This window comes from Pteropus medius, unplaced genomic scaffold, assembly GCF_902729225.1.
Source record: "Pteropus medius unplaced genomic scaffold, Ma_sr-lr_union100, whole genome shotgun sequence".
Taxonomy (NCBI): domain Eukaryota; kingdom Metazoa; phylum Chordata; class Mammalia; order Chiroptera; family Pteropodidae; genus Pteropus; species Pteropus medius.
Window position 1 is genome coordinate 10,770,675 of NW_024342473.1, and position 19,036 is coordinate 10,789,710.

General features: G+C 34.1%; 1 protein-coding gene across 2 annotated transcripts in view; it reads right to left on the reverse strand.

Annotated features, from left to right (window-relative positions):
- PIAS1 (protein inhibitor of activated STAT 1) overlaps positions 1-19,036 on the reverse strand; it is a 102,007-nt gene that overhangs the window by 19,321 nt on the left and 63,650 nt on the right. For both annotated transcript variants that reach the window (XM_039865203.1, XM_039865204.1), the window contains exons 7-8: positions 13,553-13,658; positions 3,954-4,027 (exon numbers count right to left, since the gene is read on the reverse strand). In XM_039865203.1, the coding sequence (XP_039721137.1) occupies positions 3,954-4,027; positions 13,553-13,658 (180 nt within the window). The remainder of the gene's footprint in view (positions 1-3,953; positions 4,028-13,552; positions 13,659-19,036) is intronic.

Consider the following 19,036-nt stretch of genomic DNA (forward strand, 5'->3'; position numbering starts at 1 on the left):
GAACTTCCAGTATTATGCTGAACAATAGTAGTAAGAATGGGTATCCTTGCCTTAATCCTGATCTTAGAGAAAGAGCTTTCAGTCTTTCCACATTTAGTATGATGTTTGCTGTGGGCTTTCCATATATGGCTTTTATTATGTTTAGAAAGCTTCCTTCTATTCTAGTTTGTTGAGTGCTTTTATCAGGAAAGGATGTTGAATTTTGTTGAATGCCTTTTCAGTATCAATTGAGATGATCATATGGTTTTTATCATTTTGTTAACATTATATATTATATTGATTGATTTGTGTATGCTGAACCATCCTTACATTTCAGCTATAAATCCCACTTGGTCATAGTGTATAATCCTTTAAGTATGCTGATGAATTCAGTTTTTTTGTTTAGGGTTTTTGCATCAATATTCATCAAAAATAGTATGCAGTCCTTTCTCTACCCTTGTCTGTCTTTGTTTGGTTTTGGGATCAGGGAAATACTGGCCTCACAGAATGAGTTTAGGAATATTACTTCCTCTTCAATTCTTTGGAATAGTGAAAAGAATTGGTGTTGACTCTTCTTTAAATGTTTGGTATGATTTTCCAGTGAAGCCATGAGGTCCTGGGCTTTTCTTTCTTGGGAGGTTTTTGATAGCCGCTTCAATCTCCTCACTAGTTATAGATAGTCTGTTCAGATTTCTTATTTCTGCATGATTTAGTCTTGGTAGGTTATATGTCTCTAGAAATTTATTCATTTTTCCTAGGTTATCCAATTTGTTGGCATATAATTACTCATTGTAGTCTCTTATAATTCTTTTTATTTGTCATGTCAGTTGTCATGTCTCTTTCATTTCTAATTTTAGTTATTTGAGTCTTCCCTCTTTTTATCTTAGACTAGCTAAAGGTTGTCAATTTGTTGATCTTTTCAAAAAACCAATGCTTGGCCTCATTGATTTTTTTTTTCTGTTGCTTTTCTATTATCTATTTTGTTTATCTCTGCTCTAATCTTTATTGTTTCCTTCCATCTGATGACTGTGGGTTTACTTTTCTTTTTCTAGTTTCTTCTGATGTAAAGTTAGAATGTTGGCTTGAGTTTTTAATATAAACATTTAGTACTATAAATTTCCCTCTTCCTACTGCATTTGCTACATCCCCTAAGTTTTGATATACTGGGTTTTGTTTTCATTTGTCTTCTGATATTTTCTAAATTCCCTTGTGATTTCTTCTTTAACCCTTTGGTTGTTTAAGAGTGTGTTGTTTAATATTCACATATTTGTGGATTTTCCTGTTTTCCTTGTGCTACTGATTTCTAGTTTCATCCCACTGTGGTAAAAGAAGATACTTTGTATAATTTTAATCTTTAATTTGTTAAAACTTGTTTTGTGGCCTAACATGCTGTTTTGGAGAATGTTCACCTGTACTTGCAAAGAATGTATATCTGCTGTTGGGTGGAGTATTCTGTATAAGTTTATTAAATCCAATTGGTCTACAATATTGTTTAGCTCCTCTGTTTCCTTAATGACCTTCTGTCTGGTTGTTTTATCCAGAACTGAAAGTGGGGTATTGAAGTCTCCTACTGTTATTGTGTTGCTGTCTATCTTGCCCTTCAGTTTTGTCAATGATTGCGTATTTGGGAAAGAATTTTTAATAATAACATATAAAGTCTGTAGTCAAAATATTTTCCCTAAGAAATGGCTATAGTAATGAATAAAAAGATAGAAGGATATATACAAAATGATAGGATTTAGTTGTTTTTAATAACTTCACTGTATTTTTTCTATAATTTATAAAAGTTTAATAGTGAACAGGAGTTCTCTTAGCAATTACAAAACAAACAAAAAATTTTTTAAACAAGCTATGTAGCCCTTGCTCCAAGGCAGCCTTGGAGGCTCAGTAGCAGCAGCTTAAGATCTTACAGAAGATGAAAAAACAGTGGAAGGCTCAATAATTGAAGATAAATATGATGAAGCAGAGGTGGAAGATGAACCCACAGATCTGACAGAAGATAAGGAGGAATAAGATGTATCTGGTGAATCTGAAGTTTCACTAAGTGCAGATACAACTATTGATTGTGAAAGGAGAAGATTTTCCAGCAAATATCATTATGAAATTCCTGGTAGGCTTTACAAACAAGGGTACAGAAGATTTTATTGTTGAACCCCTAGATGCCTCATTCCATTTTCCTTAGGATTACCAGTTTTATATAACACTGTAGTGCGACCCCAGAGACGGGCAACTTTTGAGTATTCCTTCATTCCTGCAGAGTCCATGGATGGATGACCCTTTGGTCTAGTCATCAACATGAACTACAAAGACTTGAATGGTAATGTCCTCCAAGGTGCTGTCTTCAATCAAACAGTTACAATTATTAAAAAAGAGGATGAGTCAGATGAAGAAACAATTTTTATGTATATGTTCCTTGCTGGTCTTGGGCTCTTGGCTGTTGTTGGCCTTCCTCAACAACTAGAATCTAGAAAGCGCAAGAGACCCACAAAGAAAGTAGATGGGTACATCAAGTCAGAATGATGCTGACATGAGTTAAATTCCTCAGGAAACTCTGAATCAGATCATTAAAGTGTCACCAACAAGGTTGCCCAAGAAATGGGCACAGAGGAGATCAGTGAGATCTGATTAGTAAATGTTCCTTTGAGGAACAATTCAGTCTTCACTTAACCTGCCCTAATGTTTTTCGGCCTGAATGGGAATTAGTACAGAGAAGCCATATCACCATAGAAGGCAACTACTATTTATGTGTGGACTGAGCAATCAGAGTCTATGGTGATAATATTGCTGAAAGTGCACTGCATTCGTTTTGTTAAAGTAACAAACTTGTTTTTTTTAAAACCATTAAAATCTATGTGCATGTATATGTATGTGAGCAGTTGGTCTTACCAGAATCATTGTTGAACTACCTGAAGCATGCCTTTAGAATACTAAATAAAATGCTATTGTCTCTTCCCCCCCAAAAGGAGCTATGTACAGTACAGTGTTATAAACTAATTCATGAACTAATAACTTTTTCATATTGTGTTTGAGGTTTTATAAATTACAAAAGGCTAAGATGAAGAACAAACAACATTTAATTTCTGTTCAAATTCCTTGTTTCTTCATCTTAGATTAGTAGGATTTCAATATTAAAACCTTTCAATATCGGGCCTGCCTGAACAATCCAGGCAAATCAGGCAACAGCTGTGTCCTCTTATTCTTCATACTTTCTCCCTCATTTAGATATAATTAATTTGATTAATTATACACAAAAGATAATCAAAATGTCAAAGCAATTTACTCTTAGTTTTTCACATATTTTTGTATAAAAGCCACATTCAACTCACTCCTACTATTAGCGAACCTAACATAAAATTACTTAAAAAATAAACCTCGAGAACGCAATTTTTGGGAAACTTTTAAAATACAAGTTTAATTATTTGGCATGTCTTGGGCATTATGTTGATTTTGTACAAATGACTGATTCTGACCTCATTTTCTGGTTTAAAATATATCTAGGTTATTTTTATATGCATAACCAATTCAATTATTCAGGCTAAGTAGAATAGTTTTTAACTGGTAGATTCTTATAATGTAGTCACTGTTGGCAAATGGTTAAATGGGTAACCATGGCCAGGTTTTTACTGAGAAGGATATCATTTTTTTAACCTGAAATTTTATAAACACATCAAGATAATAAACATTCCTTATGTGGAGATTTTATACTTGAGTCTGAGAGAAAATCATTAATCACAAGTAATATTTAAATATATCTTAATAAGAGTTGAAAATTTTTACAGACTTATAAATTTGTTTAGATTACAAATCTTATGACTAAATAATATTTTTCCACATTTCATAAACTGTTTCATAAACTATAATAAAGGTAGGCATATTTCAAAAGTAGACAACATTTCTCAAAAATTAAAAATACTTAATAAAAAGAAAATATGTATGTTACATCTTCTGGAAAGCAAGTATCAGTTAACACTTACTGGACATAGTAGAGAAACCCTTAGGCTGGTTGTAGCTATTTCGCTGTCTGGATCCGCAGTCAGCTTCTCTTTAACTGATTCATTGAAGAGAATACAAACAAACAGAGTAAGTTTATGAAACATACATCACTAATGCAACATAAGAAAAAGAAAAAGGAACTTAAAATGAGGAACCTTAAAAAAAGAGAGACTCAAAACAATCTGCTCAACTATTTTCCAATCAACTGAATGAAAAGATAAAAAAATTATATGGTTTATAATTTCTATAATAAACAAAGGAAGAAAAACAACCATATATCTATAGACTGACTAAATTTCCTGTAAGTTTCCTGTTTCTCACCCACAGAGCAAACACGGCATTGCAGTAACATAAAGGAAACTTCTACTGCAGACTGACATATTCAACCAACGGCAGATCCTTTTTCTTTCTTTAAAACTATGGCCAATATTATGTTAAAGGAAATTAATAAACAGTGACTATAAAACTAACATTTACAAATTTTCCCAAAGTGTAGATAACAAAATATTACAAAGCACATTAATTCAAAAGTCACATTATAAAACGAAAAAAGTTCAGTTGCTTTTTACCATATTATTATTTGAGTTGTACATTTATTTATCCATAAACTAATTATGCTACCTTGGGCAGGTCAATCCTCCTGGGTGTAATTGTACTTCTAGCAAAATAAGAACCCACACTAGATAATCTCTAAGTCTTTTCAGTTCAAAATCCTATGGTTCTTAAAAAGGAAATTACTAGTAACTTCACTTTTAATGGCTATTGTGTTACTCTTCATCGGTCTAATATAATAAGGACTTTTATACTTCTCATCTGGAAACCTGAGGCATCTGTTATTTCTGAAAACCTCAGCTTAGAACATCAATTACATTTTAACATAGAAGTGAGACTGGAAATGCCTAAATGTAATATTCCATTAATTTTAGAACCATTCCACGGTAACTTTAAAATCTTTATGTGTAAGGGGGGGCCCAAGTGGAGTGGCTGTGTAAATAGCCAATCACAGAATTTCAGAGCTGAGGCACAACTAAGTGTGACCAGGCAGTTAACATTTAGTAGAGTTAAAAAAAAAAAAAAAAAAAAGGAGAGAAGATAAGTACTCAGATAAAGGAAGATTTCAGAGCAGATAACTGTTGGGCTGATAATCATTTATAAGAATTAAGACTTCTGCTTTTATTAAACATGGTATCGCAGTCTAGATTATTTGATATAGTCCAAATTTTAGATATTCTATTCAATTGTCTCCATTAATCAGTGGATCTCAAATAATATGTACATCAGAACAATCTACAGAGCTTTCTAACTTATAATTGCCCACTAGCGCAGAATGGGGAAGGGGGATACCAAGGGGTAGTTTTTAAAAAGCTGGAGATGTGATTCTGATGCCAGACTAAAGTCATTTCATGGCCTGGAAATTCCAAAATTTTAAAGTCTCATAGGCTGCTGCTCAAACCTGGGTTTTAGTTTGGAAAACACAGTTGTCACATCACTTATGCTAATAAATATCATATGTAAATTTTAAAAAGTATGCCTTTGCCAATATAGACCCAATCTTAGTAAACTCTTTCTTATAAAGATACATTTAACAAATATTATCTTTTTAAAGGTGAAAAATAATTGCCATACAAAATAAATATGCAAATAGAATTCTAATGTGATTACTAACCATTCTGCACGCTTTCACCAACCATGCCTCTAGCACCCACCATACACACAGCAATGGGAATAGTAACTGACTTTACGTTTTGTCTATTTAAACTTCCACTTAATAAAGCAATACCATAGATCATAATATCAATATTATGCAAAACAAAGTTCAGTGTTTAGTACTTCGAAAATAAATTGAAACAGGAGAGGCAACCTGAGGTCGTGGTTAAGAATTCAGGATCTAGAGACCACCTAGGTTAGAATTCGGCTTGAGTCAAGTGATTTAACCTCTCTGTGCCTCAGGTTTCATCATCCTGTAAATGGGAATAACAGTACCTCATAGCACTGCTTTAAGAACTGAGTTAACACACATAAAGTGCTTTAACCTAATATCATACTAAATAAATATTAGATGCTGTTACTTAAAACAAAATATGATTTGTACCTTCATTTTCAGAGGTGGGAAAATTTTCTGAAATTATTTTAGAATCGGTTTGTCAATTTCTATTTTTTTAAAAAAGCTTTGCTCTAGGGCAAAATAATCTTTGGACTGGGTCTAAAGCAACACTGTGCCCCAAAGAACTATTAGTAAAGCTAGTAAGAAAGAAGATAATATGACGACTGGACTGAAAATTAAACAACACAAAACATTGTTAGGGCAAAATTTTAAAAAGCTTTGCCTTTTGCCTTTGTCATTAGACTCAATCTAAGTTAATCCTTTCATGTAAAGATACTTTTAAAGATCTTACTAGATCTTGACTGGATTGAATGTAACCTATAAATCATTTTGGAGAGAAGTGACACCTTTCCGATAATGAGTGTTCTGATCCATTAACATACTTTACTTCTCCATTATTCACGTTTATTTTAATTTCAGCAGTGTTTTGAAGTTTTCAGCATACAAATTTTGCACAGATTCTGTGTAATGTATCCCTAAGTATTTCATATTTTTGGATGTTAATACTAAATTCTTGTTTTTAACTTACAATTTCCAATTGCTCACTGTTACCTTGTGTACCCTGCAACATTGCTAAATTCACATATTAGCTCTAGCAGCTTTTTGTAGATTCTTTAGAATTTTTTATACATAGACAATGAGGTCATCTTTAAATAAAGATGATAATTATTTATTCATTTCTAATTCGTATGCTACTTTTTTCTTGCCTTACTGTGCTGCCTAGGATCTCAAGGGCAATGGTTAACAGAGATATTAAGATCAGATATTCTTGCCTTGATTCCAATTTTAGGGGTAAAGCATTCAAGTTTCTCACCACTAACTATGACATTAGCTAAAGGCTTTTTATAAAAATCTTTTATTACACTGAAGCAGTTCTTGTCTCTATTTTGCTGAGAGTTTTATCATGTATGGATATTGAATTTGACCAAATGTATTTTCTGCATCTATGGAGATCATGATTTTTTCTTCTTTAGTTTATTAAGAAGGTTAATTATACTGATTGATTTTCAAATGTTGTATCAACCTAATATTCCTGGGATAAACTATTTGGTCACTATGTAGTATCTTTTTATATATAGGATTTACAATTGTTTGACTTAGTCAACACAATTCTGAAAAAGAAAAACAAAGTTGGAAGACTAATTCCAAGACTTACTATCAAGCTACAGTAGCTAAAACTGTGGTATTGGCATAAGGATAGACATATAGGTCAATAGAAAATAAGAAAGTCCAGAAACAGATTTATACATTTATGGCCAACTGTTTTTTGATAAAGGTGCCATGGTAACTAAATGACAGTCTTTTCAACAAATGTTGCTGAAACAGTTGAGTATTTATATAGGGAGAAATGAATCTTTAACTTTATCTTGCATCATATACAAACATATCAACTTAAAAAGCACGAACTATAAAAAGAAATTATTTGAATAGACATTTCATCAAAGAAGCTGGCAAATGAGCTCATGAAAAGATACTTAACATCATTAGTCATTAAGAAAATTCTAATTAAAATCACAATGAGATACCACTACACACTGACCAGAATGGCTAAAATCAAAACATTCTAACAATACCAAGTGCTTGTGAGGATGGGGGGAAAACTCAAAATCTCATACACTGTTGGTGGGAATGCAAAAATGGTAAATGCGTTTTCTAAGAAAACTGCCAATCTGTTTTCCACACTCTTATTATGTGACCCAGCAATCACACTTCTAAATATTTACCCAAGAGAAATAAAAACATTGTATCAACAAAACTGGGATATCCGCATCTAAAATGTAAATGTTTTAGCAGCTTTATTTATAAGAATGCAAAACTGGAACAATCTAAATGTCCATCAACTGATAAATGGATGAAAAAATACAGATAAATGGAATACCACTCAGTAATAAAGAACAAACTATGTGGATAAACCTTAAAAGCATTATGCTAAGTGAAAGAAGCCAGACACAAAAGGGTACAAATATCTGACATTCTGGAAAAGACAAAACTACAGAGACAGAAATCATATAAATGGTCATAGAAACTGGAGGTAAAGGGATGAGCTGGACTGCAACGGGCCACCAGGGAACTTTCTCAAGAAGGTGAAGGATGTTCCATATTTTGATTATAGCAGTGGTTCATGATTGCATACACCTGGCATACTCACCAAACTTGAGTAACAAGTTTGTACACTTGAATAAGTAAGTTTTTACTGCTTTTAAACTTTACTTTCTATATGTATATATAAACATAACCAAAAGAAAGGAAAAAAAGTCACCATGTTAAATTTGATCACAAGAAAGTAAGAATCAAAAATAAAGTAGTCCTTTGTGGGCAAGGGAGTGCAAAAATAAAAATAAGACAATATTTGTCCTGCTGAATCAACCAAAATGTGGGAAGTCTTCCGGAAATTAAAGTTTTCTTGGGTTACTGTGAATTTCAGTGGTAACAGTATTTTATCATATGACCTATAATAAAGTTATAGGTAGCTATATTTAAAATTAATCTTTTAAAAATTCCTGTTGTCACAAGCTCTAAGAGTTAGCAACTAGTCACATGTGGCTATATTTAAATTTAAATCAAATAAAATTTAAAATTCAGTTCTTCAGTTGCACTAGCCACATTTCAAGTGCTCAATAACCACATGTTGCTGGTGGCTACCATATGGGACAGTACAAATGTAGAACATTTCCAGCTTCACAGATTGTTCTATTAGACAGTGCTGTTCTAGGTTTGTTTTTTTTTAAAAATAATTTCTATCCTTCCTTAATATCAGATTATTCTATATTCAGCCTTTTAGAATTTTAAGGGTAGAAACAACTGAACATATTAAGTCCAATACTTCATTTTATAGGCAAAGAAACAGAGGCATAGGGATATGATTTTTACTCTAGATCTCTTTTCACAGTTGACTTCAACAAAAATCTGAGGATATACTATGTGCCAGACTCTATGCTAAGCACTAAGAAGTCAAAGAAAAGTAAGATTAAATTTCTGCCCAAAGGAATTCACTGTCTAGCAGGGAGTAAAGATGCTGATGGAAGTATGTTGAGGAAGCTAGCTGGAAGTCAGGTCATCTATTCTGGGGGTTCTGTGATGCCTCCTGGAAAAAGTAAAACATTAAAAAAAACTAGATTTAGGCAAAGGAAGCAACAGGAAAGTTCTGAGGCATAGAGAACAGTACTGGCAAAGCACTGAGGAAAAGAAAAGAATTCAGTACTTTTGGAATATACAGTATAAGAAGACTGAATACAGATGACACTGGAAAGTAATAAGCAGGTGCCACATCATGGAAAGCTGCACATGTCATGCTAACAAAGTTGGGAATTTTTATTCCATTGGTGTTAAGAAGACATGGATTGCAAGAGAATACTAAGATTAGATTTGTATACTACGATTAGATTGCGACCAGAAGAAAGATAGGAAGGGGGGGCCAAGAAAGGAGGATATATTATTTAAGAAAAAGTTTATAAAATAAAGGCAGGATACAAGAGTTTAAATAAGGACAGTGATTGTAGGAAGAGGGAAAAGACAGATTTGACAAATATTTAGGGTGTAAATTTGATAGGACTTGGTGAGTTCAGTTTTAAATACTTAATTTGAGAAACCAGTAGGTTTTGGTGAAGGCAGTTAGCTACACATATCTTTATTTAAAGTTCACGAGAAACTATGGGGTGAAGATATGAATTTGGGAGTTGGTGTGAGTTTAAACCGCAAGAGTAGATATGATTATCTCTAGGGAGAGTATGTACAAAAACTGACCAAGAATAAAACCTCAGGGAAAAAAACATTTAGGATGCTTCCCTTAAGAGAATCCATTGAATGCAACTGATTGAGAAGTAGTAGTCAGAGCAGATAATTTCAAGGAGAATGTGATTAGTACGAAACACAGCAAAAATATCCAAGATGAAAACTGAAAAGATAAACTTTGAATCCGGCAATCAGATTGTTGTTCTGTGACATCTGCAAGAGCAGTTTCAGTGAAACGATGGGAGTTAAAAGATCACAATGGGTTGCAATAAGGAGTAGAAAGAGCAAGTGTAGACTACTCTTTGAAGAAACAAGGATGAAAATAGGAAGAACACAGAGCTCTCTTTAGGGAATAGTTTGTTTATGTAGTTTTTTAAAGGCTGAAAAGGACTTGACAGGGGAGGCTGACAGGAAGAACCTGCAGAAAGGGAGGAACTGAAAATACAGGATAGAAAGCAGATAAATGAGGGAGCCAGGTCTAATAATGCTGTTTCTGGGCATCCACTCCTGGATGTCTCATGGACATCTCAAATACTAAAAGTCTAAGAAGGCACTTTGATCTTTCCCCTGCAATCTGATCATTTCAACAGTTTTCCCTTTTGGTAAATGGCACTACCATGTAACCTGGTGCATATGAAACCTGGGACTACTCCCTGACCTCCTCTTTTTCTTTACCCCTTACATGTAACCCATCACCTTTTCTACCCTTCAACACTTTCCAAACTGTCAACCTGCATTTCTATCATTATCTTAGTTCAAGATACCATCATCTCTTATCTGTACAATAGGTTCCTAACTGGCTTCTGCATCAGCCTCACCCTTCGACTTAGTTATCAAAATTATCATTTTATTGCCCAAATCTGATCATGTCACTTGGTTTAAAAATCCTTTGAGGGTTTTCTATCACCTGTCTTTCAATCATCTATATGAATTCACCCTGTGGTTCTCTCTCTGGCCACTCTCCTCCCTTGTTCTCTCCACTCCAGCTCCACCGGCTTTGTCTCTTGTCATATCTCCCTCCCGTCTTGGGGCTTAACTCCTCCTCATCCTTACAATCTTGTCCTAAACATCACAGCAGCAGAGAGGACTATGTTCTCTTGTTACCTCCAGAGTTCCCTGTCTTTCTTCTTTAAGGCACACTTCACAGCTATAATTCATTAATGACTTGTGTAATCATTTAACTATCTTTCCTACCAGAATGCAAACTTCTGGGGGATGCAGAGACTGTGTATGTCTTGTTTAATGTTATATTCTCCTATGCCTGGAATACAACGGACTTTTAATGTAATTTCTTACATGAAAATAAATGAATAAAAATTTAACGTCAAGCAGGAAAAGGGACATTTCCTCCTGAGGTTGAAGAAAATAAGGATGGGTACAGGTATAGATAAATTGAAAAGTAGTTATGGTGGCACTAAATTTAAAGAAGAAACAGGCAGTTTAGAGAATTCACATCTTGTAGGCTCAATTTTCTTGCATTGGCAGTGTGCTCAGAGAGGAGGAATAGTGTTTGAATAAAGTACTGCCAAGGTTTAAAGTGACTGATGAAAGGAAGAGGGAGAGGAAATGGGAACTTGACCAAGAATTACTAAAGGACTGTTTTTGTGATAGTTGTCAGGAAATCACAATACAAAAATCTACTAAATCAAATAAATCAGAAGATGGATTTCTCTGTGAAAAATCTACTTTTATTCTTTCAAGAACATAATACTGCCTGGCTTGACTACTAAAACTCAGACAGTAGAATTTATTGATAAGGTTAAGAGTGACTCATATTTATAGGTAATTTGATTCTTCAGAAATATCTGAGAAACCTGCCAACATTTTCTGTCAAGTTGTTTTACATAATCTTTTAATTGCACAATTTATTTGTTAGGAATGTTATTTCTTTGCAGATAGCATAAAGGCAAACAATCTATTCTTTAGTCATTTTCCAACAAATGTCTTATTGGTAGGATCCAAATTAATGCTTTATTGGTTCCCCAAACCAATAAGTAAGATAAGATATAAACTGCCACAAAAATTCTACCCAATCTACAAGTACTTTTCACCTCCAGCATTGTATCAGAGATGAAATAAACAGCTTTTGAATTATGCAGGTTTTGTTGCTTAGTAGTGGCTAACAGTGGTTACTTTCAGAAAATAAAGTAATTCTAGGCTCACCTTCCCACTCTCCCTCCAGATGGTGCTAGAGCTACAAGTGGAGAAGAGTTACCGGCTTGAGCAAAAATACTTGAATCATCATAATCATCATCATCATCATCATCATCATCATCATCACCACATATCAGCTTCATCTACCTTATTTCTTGGTACTACCATTTCCACACAAGCTCACATAATTCCATAACGCTTTCTGATTAAATGAGATTCTAGTACAATGTGGCAAATACAAAGATTGTCAGCAAAATGACCAAGAATAACCAGGAATGGACTTGAGCAAGAGTGTGCAAAAAGAAAAGTTCTTCTCTTCGACTCTTCTTCAAAACAGACGTCTATTCTTTCTCTCCTTTCAGGATCCCCCACTATCACCTTGTCCCTGCCAAATGGTGCTTCCATTCTCTTAGACCCCAAGCCAGTACTGTCATTCTAGCTCTCCTCTGTCTGTCAAGGAATGGCTACAGGGGCATTAGCCAAAAATGTGCTCCTCTTGACACAGGATTATTTGCCTTTCTAAAGAGCCCCTTTAATACATAAAAATCCTTCAATGAACTATTGAGGTTATGACATTCGGAGGTAGTGGGATCTTTTACTCTGGCATAGAAACGGGTTAGAAAAAAAGATAAAAGCTGTGCCATAAAGGGAAATAAGAGGAAAGCTAGTCTTACTACTTTAGTTCTTTTCACCAGAGTGCTCCTAACTACAACTCTGATAGTAGGCTTCATTAATCAACCCACATCAAGAATCCTTAAAGGGTAGCTATCCTGTCTATAAAAGTTTTGTTCCCTAAGTACCCAACCCCACTCCCAAACCCATCCGTGAGAAATCCATCTTCCACAAGGAAGAGAATGAAGGGAGAATCTCAGTTCACCTCTTTGGAAAGGCTGCCAAACTCTGACCTTAACCCTTAAAAATGAAGCCAGAGCAGTCAATCTGCAGACCTTACTACAACTCAAATTCAACATGACAAAATGAATCTCTAGTTATTCACACCTATGAACCCAGACTTTGGAGGGGTTTTAGGTATCATGTGGTATAAACCTATTGTTATAGATGAGGAATATGAAACTCAAAGGAGTAGAGCGACTTGTCCAAGGACACATAATTAATAGCAGAAACTATTTCATTATTATTCTACCACCCCACTGACTCTCTTTTTATTTCGTTAATGAAAGGATGTAGTCATCACATATTCATGTACATTTTTCCTACATAAACCTTAAATATAAAATAATTCTTGTGAAATACATGCAAAGATTTCCTTTCCATCTCCTAGAATTCCTTTAACGTTTATTTTATGAAGTTCTAGTAAAATATTCTTCCTTGTTCATGTACTGACTTTACAAAGTTAATTTAAGATCAGTAAAATATAGATTACAAAATATAGGTCATGATAAAGATATTAAAATACTCAAATCTTGATTTACTCTAGTTCACAAAACAAGGTTTTCAGTGTTGTTTAATCCTCTATGACAAGCTCTAGTGAAAAAACAAACCCTAAAATTTCTTCAGTTGAGAAACTACTACTCTAACCTTTACCAAAATAGTTCAGCTGCACAAATGAAATAAGTTTATCATACGTACTTAAAGCTCTAGAATGATCCGGATTCCTTATTCCCTTTGCTCGTAACCTCTGAAGAAGAACTGTTGAGGACAACTGTTTTACAAGATATACTGCCATGGAATAGTTCTGGAAAAAAAAAAAATGTAGAAAACAAACAACATATGTAAGTAAACAGTACTATTTTAATCCCACAGCAATAGGGAAAGAAAACTAACACCTGTTAAAACACCAACTGTGTGCCAAGCAAGCTCTATCTTAGGTGTTTTCGTGAATGGTAATTCATTTAATCCTAACCAAAAAGCTGCCACTGTGGTCATAAATCTACTTTTATAGATGAGGAAAATAAAATGTAGAGAAGTAAAAGAACTTGCCCAATTTTACAACTTTGAAGTGACAAAGCCAGGTCTGTCATGCTTCTGTATTTCCTGACTATCTATGCTTGAAGCCAATCAATTTAAAGCACTTATATAAAAGAACACTGTTATAACTAAAGATAAACCAAGGCCAATAAGATGTCAAAGTCATCATAAACTACGAGTAGGTAATAGACAGATGTAAAAAAGTAAATATTAAAAAAATTACAAATTAGATTGGCTTCCTAACCTCTACTATTTAATTTCTCTCTATGCATTGAACTGGTCCTTGAAAAGACCCTACTTGGGCCGTTATCACAACAATCAGAGGGAATATTAAAGATTTTCAAAGAGAAGCTGCTAGTTTGGCAAATGAATAGATGAATATCTATTACTAGTGGAGGGACTACGAGATAGTAGAAGGAGAAGGGGACAAAGAAAATAGTTAATTAACAAGCCAAGGCAGAGTAAAGGGTACATGATTAGATAAGAGGAAGAAAAAAGCCGGGAGACTGGGGCTGAGTGGGGAAGCGGGGATGGGGCGGGGGGAGGGGAAGGAAGAAAAGAGGGCTCGAGCTTATGAAGGTAAGAGATCTAAATGGAGAAGGCCCACTTTCCATTTGGTGCTGGGATCAAGAGGAAGATCAAGAGATCTGGAAAGAAGCCAAAGGAAAAATAATTACTGCCATCTTCTTACAGCTACATACAGTTTTTGAAGCACTCGACATATACTACCTACTTCATTTAAACTTCACAGAAGGCCTGTAAGTGATAGGTAGGATAAATATTTTTCTAAGTGAAGGGCTGATAAAATGGAAGCACAAAATGATATGTAATCTGCTCATGACCATGCATCTGCTTGGTGATAGAGCCAGGACTAGAAACCAAGAGTAAAGAGTAGGGATGTTAGGATAATGGATTTAATGGCCAACGCCAGTGTAGTTCTCTACAGTTCTTGCTTTCACACACCCTATTTGCTTCCACCCTCCTAACCTAGCTCAATGTACATTTCAACTTTGTTACTTTCACTGAGAGAATACTTGCTGGCAGTGCTTGTGGCTGCAGCGTTTACTCCAAGATAACTTGCAGATTACAGTCCTAACCTTACTCCCAAAGTGTGCCATGAAATTCTTGCTTTTATTATTATTTTCACATTGCTCTAGTATATTGATAGTCTTTGGAAACAAATGACATCATTCTATTTAGCATTCTGTTTTTAGTAGTGGTGATTCCATTTACAAAATATAGTAATTCTTGACCACTAAAAACGTCAAATCCTAGAAAACGTAGCATTCCTACACGTGATGTTAACATCATTCTCGAACAGTTAGCCAAAGATTCACTTGATGAATCTGATTTATGTATACATTTGTTTCATTAGGATTAGAGACAAGTTCTGTTTAGAAATAACTCCAAGTACAGTTTTTATATTTTATTTTCACATTGAAAACCAGTCAGATTTGCTTCAGCCTCAAAGAGCATGTTTATGTAAAATTAAATTAATGCCGACAGCGAGCTGCACTTTTTTTTTCCTAAATGGAAAATGTGTTAAAAATGCATTCTCTTCTTTTGGCAACAGGAGAAAATATCCTACAATACCCTTTGCAAGGTCAATTTTTCATTTAGAGTTCAGAAACCTATCCATGTTCACATGTTACACATTTTCTGGGGGAAAAAAATGAAGTGTCAAAGCTAATTTACTTTCATTAATAAATTGTTAAAGGAACAAGTAATCTTAAAACTTGTCTAAATTTTAGAGCATATGACATACCAATCTAATATAAAACAAAAAAGCTTCTTTTGGGGGGAGGGAAACCTTATTCACCTTTATTATTTATTTGACTAATGCTTCAAATACAACAGAGACTGGAGAAATGCTAATTAACACTGTGAAATTATGTAGTGACAGCTTGACTCTTCAGAACTAGGAATTACCCTAAGGCTTTTATATAAAATTTTAAAGAAAGATCAAGTGGAAGCCACAACTACAAGTTCAGTGAAAAGGTATGTTCACTCTAGTTGAAACATGTAACCAAATAAGAAAAAAAGAAACAGCAGCAGCAGCAAAAAAAGTCAGATATTAACAAATGCCACTTGTACTGATAACATGCAACTAAATCTTCTATCTCATGAAAGAGATTCAGTATCCAAACAAAACGAAACGAAACAAAACAAAAAACAAAAAAAACCCCAAAAAACAAAACTTACCAGCGGTACAGTATCTCTTCTAGGTAAATGATATTATATTATTCCTACCAGCCTTTCAAAGTACTACCTAACTCCAATGATTGATATATACTGCATTACACTGATGTTTTTATCAAAAGTCTTCAAAACTGTCTATCAAGTTCATAGGACATTTTCTCCATAATTAGGATATAATCTGCTTGTTAGTGTCCTTTAAACCAGTAACTAAATAACTTCTCTAAAATGAGCATTTACTACATGCAGTGACTACTTGAGGTAGGATAAGAAATTATAATATAATTCACTTATTTCCTGTACTAGCTATTCTTTTTCATATTATTTTTTTCTTTTTTTTAGATTATGATATAACTGACTTATAACACTGCATAAATTTAAGGTATACAATGTGTTGATTTGATATATTTGTAAACTGTGCTATAATTACCACCATAGCTTTAGCTAATTACTAGCTCTTCCTTTTATTTCTTTTGAAGACATTTCTAAGATTTCTTGATGGCAGCTAATAAGATAAATTAATCTGCAAAACAAGATATTCTACACAAACTATTCAGTGTATCTACAAGCTGAATTAAAAGTGATTAAAAAAACAACCTAATAAATGATCCTTTGGGCTTAGAAAAAAAACTTTTTTTCTTTCAATGTTTTATTTCAAAATGAAGGTCTCCAACTTGTAGATGGAGTTGACACAAAGATCTTCCCTTACCTGGTAGACCTTCAAATCACTGAAGATACTGTCTTCTTTCTGAGGTATAGAAGGCTTCCCTTGGGAAGAGTATCTCCCCCTCCTCTAGTGCTATATATCAGCAACATTTCTCTCCTTTCCCACAGTTTCAGACTTGTTCATAGTTCACTCTAAACACCCTGGTGTTTATCATACTTCCCTAGTAGGCTAAACTTTTCACAGAGACAAAAACCAAAAATTTTCAACACCGTCTTCAAATAGGGGGACAAAAATGAGGAACCCCAAGGTACACTAGAAGGGAAACATTAAAAAGGATTCAGAAAACCTAATTATGACATTAATCAGGCAAAGGAAACAAATATAACCTTGATAGATGTCAAAAAGTATTTTGATAAAATTCAAAATCCATTTCTCGCAAAGACAGTCATTAAGAGGAATACAACAATATCATTGATGTAATTAAATTCTATTGAAAATTAATAGTCATTATAAGACCTAATGTTGGGACACGGTAGTATTCTCATTAACATAAAGAACAAGTCAGATATGTCCACTGTTACTCATGTTATTTAACATTGTTTTGAAGGTTCTAGCCAGCAAATTATGGCATAAGTATTAGGGTTATCATTGTCTGTATAATGATATATCTCAAACTCAAAACTGCCTACCTGGAAATATCAGGAAACCAACTAAAAAGTTATTGGAACCAATATATAAATTTAGGTATTAAGTAAATATTCAGTAGTGTCTGGCTTTTAAATAAATCAACAATAAATTCTTCAGAAAATATAATAAAAATATCTATAATAGCAATAATAATAATAACACAGGAACTAATAAAAAATATGGAAGATTTATAAGAAATTTATTAAATTACTGAGGTACATAAAAGAGAATTTCAGTAAATAGAGAAAGATACAGTTCCTGGAATGGAAACATTAAATATTGTAAATAAGTTAATCATCCTTCATTTAACACACAAATTTAAAGTAATCTCATCTAAATTCCCAGAAATATTTGGGGGAGTAATGCAGGGGAACATGTCTCACTCTATGTATTTACTTTTCTAACATGTCCACTCTCCTCAAAGCCCCCTATTGCTTCCCTCACTCTCAGACTTACCTCACTTCCTATCTCACAGACATAAGTCAGATCAGAACTTACTCAAATGTCCAGTATCAATCATATACACTTATACATTTCTTTTCTTCTTCCATTAAATAGATGCTGTCTCTCCTAGCTATTCTGCATTACTATGCAGTTCACTATTATTTTTTCCATCTCTATCTCTTGTCTAGTTAAGCTCTTCCTCTCAAGAAGATACCCGCCATCATCTTTAACACATGTTAAAGACTCTCCCATTAAAATAAACAAATAACTCACATTTCCCTCCAGCTTATCATTATCTCTTCCCAAAGCCGCACTTCTATAACTCACTATCTCTGCTGCTTTGCCTCCACTGGTCACCATTTGGCTTCTCCTCCCACCATCCACCAAAATGGCTCATGCTAAAGTCACCTTCGCATTCCTAATCCAAAGGGGGTATTTTTTTAGACTTCAACATATTTGACTTCTCAACATCTGTTAAATACTGTTTACCATCACCATCCTTTTGAAACTCTTCCGTTGGCTTCTCATACCCACACTCTATTCTTCCCCACCCCTCTGGCATTATTTTCCCATGTCTTCTGCAGCTTCATTCTCTTCAATCAAGTATTAAATGTCATAGTTCCTCAAGAGTAAGTCTTAGGCACTTTCCTCTTCCTACTTGATACATTTCCCCTAAATAACATCACCTTTGCTTGTGTGGCCCCAATAACCACCAATATGCAGATGACTCAAGTTTTTATTTCTCCAGCACAAACTAATCCTCTGAGCCTATATACCCAACTGCCTATTCAGAATGTCTCAAAGGTATTTCAAAGTCAGAAGCTTAAAAAGTGAACTCATGATTTTCTCCATCTAGTCCTCTAACACTCCTTCCTCCTAAGCAAAACAACACACCCAAACTCACTCCTTTTTCATTGTTTCCTCTATCTCAGTAATATTATCATTTACATTGTTACTCAAGTCGGACACCAAGGAGTCATCCTTGACATCTCCCTTTCTCTTAGCCCCTACTTCCAGTTTATCACTTAGCCCTACAGATCCACCTACTCACCTCCATACTCACTGCTAATATATCATCTGTCTCACCAATATTTTAGCAATAGCAAAGCCTTGCATGGTTTGGCGCTTTCTTACTTCTCCAGCCTCATCTT